We start from the raw sequence: 8848 nt of genomic DNA on the forward strand, positions 1-8848 counted from the left end.
AATCAACGTTCCTTCCCGACAAGATCACACAATAGACAATAGGCGCAGGAGTAGGACATTCAGCCCTTCGAGCCAGCATCGCCATTCAATGTGATCATGGCTGATCATCCCCAATCAGTACCCCGTTCCTGCCTTCTCCCCATATCCCCTGACTCCGCTATTTTTAAGGGCCCTATCTAGCTCTCCCTTGAAAGCATCCAGAGAACCTGCCTCCACCGCCCTCTGAGGCAGAGAATTCCACAGACTCACTACTCTCTGTGAGAAAAAGTGTTTCCTCGTCTCCGCTCTAAATGGCTTACCCCTTATTCTTAAACTGTGGCCCCTGGTTCTGGACTCCCCCAACATCGGGAACATGTTTCCTACCTCCAAGCCCTTAACTATCTTATATGTTTCAATGAGATATCTTCTCATCCTTCTAAACTCCAGAGTGTACAAGCCCAGCTGCTCCATTCTCTCAGCATGCGGACAGTGAAACTGGGCAGGTAAACACTAGCTGTTCATTAACTCAGCGGGTCAGGCAGCATCTCTCTCTCTCTCTCTTGAGAAAAATGATTAAAACAGATCAAAGAAGGGTCCTGACCCGAAACGTCACCTATCCATGTTCTCCACAGATGCTGCCTGACCCGCTGAGTTACTCCAGCACTCTGTGAAACGTCACCTATCCATGTTCTCCACAGATGCTGCCTGACCCACTGAGTTACTCCAGCACTCTGTGAAATGTCACCTATCCATGTTCTCCACAGATGCTGCCTGACCCACTGAGTTATGGTGCAGCAGCATCTATGGAGCTAAGGAAATAGGCAACGTTTCGGGCTGAAACCCTTCTGGAAATAGGCAACGTTTCGGGCCGAAATCCTTCTGGAAATAGGCAACGTTTCGGGCCGAAACCCTTACGGGTTTTGGCCCGAAACGTTGCCTATTTCCTTAGCTCCATAGATGCTGCCTGACCCGCTGAGTTACTCCAGCACTCTGTGAAACGTCACCTATCCATGTTCTCCACAGATGCTGCCTGACCCGCTGAGTTACTCCAGTACTCTGTGTCTATCTTCAGTGTAAACCAGCATCTGCAGTTCCTTCCCATTACTGATTTTTACAAAAGATTCCTATTAAATCTTTTCCCCTTCACCTTAAACTGATATCCTCTGGTCCTGGACACCTCCAGGTCCCTCAGATCGGCCGACTTGGGGTTACTGAACATCCCCAGCGGTCTAGGCATAAACTCAGGGGCGACCGCTCCTTTGCGGTTGCAGCTCCTAGACTGTGGAACAGCATCCCTCTTCCCATCAGAACTGCCCCCTCCATCAACACCTTTAAGTCGAGACTTAAAACTCATCTTTACTCTCAAGCCTTTCTTGACGTCCTCTGAGCGAGGGCTACATGTATGTAGTGATGTATGTACTTAATCCATGAACCAATGTTGTATAACGTTAGTACCTCCACCAATGTAAAGCACTTTGGTCAACGAGAGTTGTTTTTTAAATGTGCTCTAGAAATAAAAGTGACTTGACTTGACGCTGGTCCACTTTGAGATTCAGCCACTCTGGGCAAGATGCTGGCTCAGCCGGCTAGCTACTGAGTGTTGGTGTGCCTACTTGGCCAGTGTCAGTGCTGATCTTGTGGGAGAGGAACGCTGATGTGAGGTGGTGTGGCATTGAGACAGAGTGTGACGTGAATTTCTTCTGCAGTTGTATAGGGCTCTGGTGAGACCACATCTGGAGTATTGTGTACAGTTTTGGTCTCCTAATTTGAGGAAGGACATCCTTGTGATTGAGGCAGTGCAGCGTAGGTTCACGAGATTGATCCCTGGGATGGCAGGACTGTCATATGAGGAAAGATTGAAAAGACTAGGCTTGTATTCACTGGAGTTTAGAAGGATGAGGGGGATCTTATAGAAACATATAAAATAGTAAGATTAAAAGAGAACTTACCAGTTTGAAGTTTGATCTGTATTTTATGAGGAGTTACGATGAGGGATTACGTGAAGAACCCGCTCAGTGCGCAGGCGCGGCATACTTCCAAGCAGCGGTGTGGAATCACAGATAGACACAGTTATTTTGAAGTAAACATAGTAAAGATAAGGAGACATCAATTTATTAGTTTGATCCATATAATGAGGGTGGGAGCGGAGGGCACGTAATCCCTCATCGTAACTCCTCATAAAATACAGATCAAACTTCAAACTGGTAAATTCTCATTTAATCTTACTATTTTACTTCGGAGTCACGTGAGTGACTACGTGAAGATTTCAAAGCTCTGTGATTTCAAACCGTGTAACAGTTTCATTTCACTCACTGCCGAAGTTCTTGAGGGAGGAAGTGTTATCGTAATCAACCAATGAGTCTATTTGTAGAAAAACACAATGGTATTTTTTAAACAATAACAACAAAGAATTAAGTTGCTCCCCTGGGCTTAAATTAAATATTTGCAGTTCGTAAATCTTTACTGCAAATAAACCAGGTTTTGCCAACGGCTTATTATAAAATTTCTGAACGGTCTTTTCCCCCCCCACCATCCTGCTGTAGCCAGGATGTGGTCTATAGGCATGTCCATTCTTTAGCCGTCGACATGGATGTTGCCCTGGTGGAATAAAATTTGTACATGTTAGTGTTTATCCCAGCAGTTTCTAGCACCTGCTTGAGCCATCTCGCAATGGTTTGGCTCGTCACCCGACCATAAGGTTTTTGTGACTGACCCACAAGGCTTTTCATCTCCCTCGAATATTTTGGTTGTGTCTATGTAGGATAGAAGGTGGGTCATGGCACATAACCGTGGTTCTGGTGGGTAAGCCACGACTGGATTAGGTGTTCCTGGTCTGCTCTGTTTGATCAGTCGCTGGATAACGACAGATCTGGTCTGGAGCTGTGATCATGTTGTCCAGTCGCAATAGGTGTAGTGACTGGACCCTCTGAGCGGATACAAGTGCCATCAACATGAGCGTCTTTAGTGTAGCTTGCTCGAGGCCGAGGGATCTGGCTGGTGGCCATTCCCTGAGATATGTCAGGACCACACTGATATCCCAAATATGGGTATACCTGGGCTTAGGGCTTGATATTGTAAATGCCCTTCATCAGTTTTACCACCAGTGGATGGGATCCCATCGCCTGTTGTCCTGGCGCTGGTTTGAGATAAGCAGAAAGAGCACTCTGCGCTGTGTTGATGGCACTGTAGCTGATCCCTACATCGTGGTGTAGATAGGCCAGGAACTCCAGTATGTTGGTGGCTGTGGCTGTTGCGTATGTTGTCCCTGTTTCCTGGCAGTACTTCTCCCTTTTTTGATGCTGGTTAAGTACTGCCTCTTGGTGGATGTTCGAAGGGATGCCGACATGGTGGTGATGGTTTGTTTGGACAATCCCAGTTCCAGGTAAGGTCTGTTCAAACTTGCAACCCAGGCGTTTAATTTTCTCATGGCATGGGTGTTTAGCTTACCTGGTAGGTAAGTAGCTGATAGCCAAATATGTCTTTCGACACACCATTGCCAAATCATGTTGACCAATTTGTCGCATGATAATGATTTTATGCCACTCATATGGTTAATATAAGCCATCACCGTAGTATTTATCAATTTGTAACCGAACATGCAAGTGCTGCATATTAGATACATATGCTTTTAAACCATAAAAGGCGCCCAACATCTCTAGATAGTTAATGCCCAGTGTAAGTAGTAATGATGACTCTAGGTTAGTCCATCTACCACCTGTGCTGGATATGGAGTTAGTCGCTCCCCAGCCTTGAGCACTGGCATCTGTTTGAATAACTAAAGTAGGGTTAGTGATAAAGATAGGGCTGAAACTATGCCAAACGTTTTCTGCCCACCACTGTAGCTCTGATATTGCTTCAGTGGGTAATTTCATGACACGATCATAGTGACCTGTATGTCGTTTTATTGCCTGTACCTTTGCTCTCTGTAAATTTTTGATAGTGCAAAGGTCCGAATTGTGTAGCCGGAAATGCTGCTACCATTTCCCCAATTACTCTTGCTACTTGTCGAATAGTTGGTCGCTCGTTGACCATTAAATTGTTGCATAATTGTGCTAATTGAACCATTTTTGCCTTTGGCAAGGTAACAGTCATGTGGACTGAGTTAATTGTGAAGCCCAGCTTCAACTTAGATTTATCTGGATGTAGGACGAACCCCAGAGTTTCGAGGAGCTGTTTTGTAGCTGATACTGCTGCCACAGCCAATTCCATCATTTTCCCTACTATCAGAATATCATCCAGATATGCCATGACAATATGTTTTTGTTTTCTTAGTATTGCCATGGCTGGGTTCAATATTTTGGTGAATAATCTTGGGGCTGAAGTTAGCCCATAGGGCAATGCTTTGTACCATCCAGATAAATTTTAGGTATCTGCGATGATCCTTGTATAGTACAAGATAGTAAGCATCTTTAAGATAAATGCTTGCCATGAAGTGTCCTTTGGAATTCAGTTGTTTGGCAGTAACAAATGTCTCCATTTTGAAATGTATATACTTAACAAATTTGTTTAGTGATGTTAAGTCAATGATGATGCGACAGCCACCATCTTTTTTGGTTTTAGTGAATATATTCGATACAAATTCCAAAGGGTCATGTTTGGTCTTTTCGATGACCCCCTTTGTGATAAGTCTCACCAGTTCAGCTTGTCCCTCACGTTTCTCTTTGACGGAGGGAGAAATACCCTTTGGGGCCATTGTTGAACTGGCGGCGTTTTTTCTGACATGAATTGTATTTTATATCCACTAATGCTGTTGAGTATATACTTGTCACTCGTGACCATACCCCATGCTTCTTTAAACAAGTGTAATCTCCACCCTGTTAATAAAGCACCCTTATTCTCTATATGCTGGTAGGGACCAGACCCACCTACCTCCATGGTTATTGGCGATTCTGTTTCTTCATTTTCCTGAAGGTTCTGTTCTGACGTGCTGGCGATGTTGGGGGGAGGCGCATTTTCCAGAGGGTCCGCTGCGGGCCCTGATCTAAAAAGATCTTTGGGGATAATGTGCGGACCCCAAGCATTCACCAGTCCCATATTGCGGACGTCGACTGGTGGATGCCGTGGGGTGCTGCCGCTTGGGTATCGGAGGTCTTGGTTTGCTCGTCCCGGGGTCTGCCCTCATTAGGCCGAAGGCTTTTGATGCTTCTTCCTTCTCCTTCAGTTTTTTATTGAGATCTTTCCCAAATAGCAGCGCGTCCGTCTCCGCGGCTGGGGCTTTACACAAGCCAGCAAATTTGGGATTGAGGGCAGGTCTTATGTTTCCCTCCGGAAATTGTTGATCTCAAATTGTGTGGTACACATTAATGCCAGCACATCCTGGAACGAGCAAAGGCTGTGATGGCCGACGTCAGGAGCCTTAGGATCCGCTGTAGCTTGAGTTCTTGAGTGACCCCACATGCCCCCAGATTTGGCTGTTGACAATTTTTACTTTGAGGGCCTCACAGTTTTCTGGTGCTGTGTGTTGTTTCAGCACCTCAGCGAGCACCTTTTCCAGTAATGGTTTAGAAACATAGAAACATAGAAATTAGGTGCAGGAGTAGGCCATTCGGCCCTTCGAGACTGCACCGCCATTCAATATGATCATGGCTGATCATCCAACTCAGTATCCCGTACCTGCCTTCTCTCCATACCCTCTGATCCCCTTAGCCACAAGGGCCACATCTAACTCCCTCTTAAATATAGCCAATGAACTGGCCTCGACTACCCTCTGTGGCAGGGAGTTCCAGAGATTCACCACTCTCTGTGTGAAAAAAGTTCTTCTCATCTCGGTTTTAAAGGATTTCCCCCTTAAATCCTTTTGCTATGAAAGCTAACATACCATTTGCTTTCTTTACTGCCTGCTGCACCTGCATGCCCACTTTCAATGACTGGTGTACCATGACACCCAGGTCTCGCTGCATCTCCCCTTTTCCTAGTCGGCCACCATTTAGATAATAGTCTGCTTTCCTGTTTTTGCCACCAAAATGGATAACCTCACATTTATCCACATTATACTGCATCTGCCAAACATTTGCCCACTCACCCAGCCTATCCAAGTCACCTTGCAGTCTCCTAGCATCCTCCTCACAGCTAACACTGCCCCCCAGCTTAGTGTCATCCGCAAACTTGGAGATATTGCCTTCAATTCCCTCATCCAGATCATTAATATATATTGTAAATAGCTGGGGTCCCAGCACTGAGCCTTGCGGTACCCCACTAGTCACTGCCTGCCATTGTGAAAAGGACCCGTTTACTCCTACTCTTTGCTTCCTGTTTGCCAGCCAGTTCTCTATCCACGTCAATACTGAACCCCCAATGCCGTGTGCTTTAAGTTTGTAAACTAATCTCTTATGTGGGACCTTGTCGAAAGCCTTCTGGAAGTCCAGATACACCACATCCACTGGTTCTCCCCTATCCACGCTACTAGTTACATCCTCAAAAAATTCTATAAGATTCGTCAGACATGATTTACCTTTTGTAAATCCATGCTGACTTTGTCCAATGATTTCACCACTTTCCAAATGTGCTGCTATCCCATCTTTAATAACTGACTCTAGCAGTTTCCCCACTACCGATGTTAGACTAACTGGTCTGTAATTCCCCGTTTTCTCTCTCCCTCCCTTCTTAAAAAGTGGGGTTACGTTTATTGGATAGATGGTTGATGCTGGCTGCCATTCTTGGTTCCAGCGGTGCTCCAGCCCGTGGGGTTGCTACAAAGCGGTCCACCACACCCAACAGCTCTTCCTGTTCCTGCACCCCTGGCATACTCCCGAATTTGTCCGCCTGCCCCTGTTCCAGACCAGCCCAGCCCTGGTCACCAATGCTAGCCTCCAGTAATGAGGGAGCAGAGGGCAGTGCATGAAACACTGTGGAGGGGGTGCCTGACCTCCCTCCGCGAGAGCGCTCTTTCAGCGTATCTCGCTGGATCTGCTCCAATAGCTGTTGGATGCAGCTCAGGCGGCTGTCTCTCCTCCATTTAGGTGGAGACATGTCGCCGTCCGACGAATCGGACGCCACCGGCCGGATGCCTGTTCGGATGGCTAGACATCCAGCCCGCAGTTCAGGCACTAGCGGGACTGGGCTCGGCGTGGTGATGGGGATAGCGGAGCGCCCGGTAATTGTTCCTACCGCCTTCTTCTAGAGCTTTTGTGCCTTGTAGAAGCGAGAGCGCCCCTCAAGCAGCGCGTCTCGCAGGCACCTGCTCCGTGAGCCGCTCCAGCGGCTCAGGCGGCTCTCTCTCCCCCCGTGCGGGTGGAGAGACGTCCCGTCCGACATCGGGAACACCTGCCGGATGCCTCTTCGGGTGGCTATGCATCCAGCCCGCTGCTCAGGTACTAGCGGGCTGGGCTCGGCACGGTGTCGGGGAATAGCGGAACACCGGGTAAATGCTCCTACCGCCTGTTGCTGCCCCCCTCCCCGACGGAAAACGTTCCTCTTCGAACGGGGGACAGTTTGTTCCAGAGCCTTTTTCTCTGCCTGTAAAACACAAGCAGAAAAAAGGCTCCCCTGTAAAAGAAACCCGACCTCAGGGTACTCACCTGACGGTCCGTTTCATTCTGTAGCGGGAGCGTCTAACTCCCGCTGCTGCCGCTGTTGCACTGCTGGCGTAATGCCGCGCCTGCGCACTGAGCGGGTTCTTCACGTAGTAAAATTATAAAAGGACTGGTCAAGCTAGATGCAGGAAAAATGTTCCCAATGTTGGGCGAGTCCAGAACCAGGGGCCACAGTCATAGAATAAAGGGGAGGTCATTTAAGACTGAGGTGAATAAAAACCTTTTCACCCAGAGAGTTGTGAATTTATGGAATTCCCTGCCACAGAGGGCAGTGGAGGCCAAGTCACTGGATGGATTTAAGAGAGAGTTAGATAGAGCTCTAGGGGCTGGTGGAGTCAAGGGATATGGGGAGAAGGCAGGCACGGGTTATTGATTGGGGACGCTCAGCCATGATCACAATGAATGGCGGTGCTGGCTCGAAGGGCCGAATGGCCTCCTCCTGCACCTATTGTCTATGTTTCTAATGTTTCAGGTGGTGGCGCCTGGGGCAGCGGGAGCTGCGGACCTGGACAGGACGACCCGAGAGAGGAACGAAGCCTTGAAGGAGCTGAAGAAAGTGAAGGTGAGAGAATGACGGCAGGAAGGAGCCAGGGTATGCGAGGGCGGCCATCATTGAAATGTACAGCCCAGTGAAAGGCCAGGATGGAGAGGATGTGTAGAGCATGTTGCAAGGTCATAAGTGATAGGAGCAGAATTAGGTCATTCGGCCCATCGAGTCACGGGCCGCCACGGTGGCACAGCGGTAGAGAATGCAGCGCCGGTGACTTGGGTTCGATCCCGACTACAGGTGCTGTCTGTACGGAGTTTGTCCGTTCTCCCCGTGACCCGCGTGGGTTTTCTCCGGGTTTGTAGGCTAAGTGGCTTGGTGTAAATGTAAATTGTCCCTAGTGTTAGTGTGTGGGGATCGCTGGTGGGCACGGGCTGGGTGGGCCGAAGGGCCTGTTTCTGTGCTGTGTCTCTAAACTAAAGGTTGAGCTGTACGGGGAATGTTCACATTCTCTCCCCCCCAGGACCAGCTCGCCAAGTCAGAGAAAAGCAGGAAGACTCTGAGCGAGGAGTTGCAGAAAGTCCGACAGGTGAGGACGTGGCGGCATGCAAACACGGCACACGCAAACACGGCACACGCAAACACGGCACACGCAAACACGCCACACGCAAACACGCCACACACAAACACGCCACACACAAACACGCCACACGCCACACGCAAACACGCCACACGCAAACACGCCACACACAAACACGCCACACTCAAACACGCCACACGCAAACACGCCACGCGCAAACACACCACACGCAAACACGCCACACGCAAACACGCCACACGCAAACACGCC

At 48.6% G+C, this 8848-nt stretch overlaps 1 protein-coding gene across 1 annotated transcript in view; it reads left to right on the forward strand.

The window, feature by feature from the left end:
- LOC116970488 (syntaxin-binding protein 4-like) overlaps positions 1–8587 on the forward strand; it is a gene marked incomplete at its 3' end in the record, with an annotated part of 15704 nt that extends 7117 nt beyond the window's left edge. Inside the window, exons 4-5 of the mRNA XM_033017134.1 lie at positions 7984–8073; positions 8522–8587. Coding sequence (XP_032873025.1) covers positions 7984–8073; positions 8522–8587 — 156 coding nt within the window. The remainder of the gene's footprint in view (positions 1–7983; positions 8074–8521) is intronic.
- Positions 8588–8848: the final 261 nt, after the last annotated feature.

This window comes from Amblyraja radiata, unplaced genomic scaffold (genome assembly GCF_010909765.2).
Source record: "Amblyraja radiata isolate CabotCenter1 unplaced genomic scaffold, sAmbRad1.1.pri scaffold_941_ctg1, whole genome shotgun sequence".
In the NCBI taxonomy this organism is placed as follows: Eukaryota; Metazoa; Chordata; class Chondrichthyes; order Rajiformes; family Rajidae; genus Amblyraja; species Amblyraja radiata.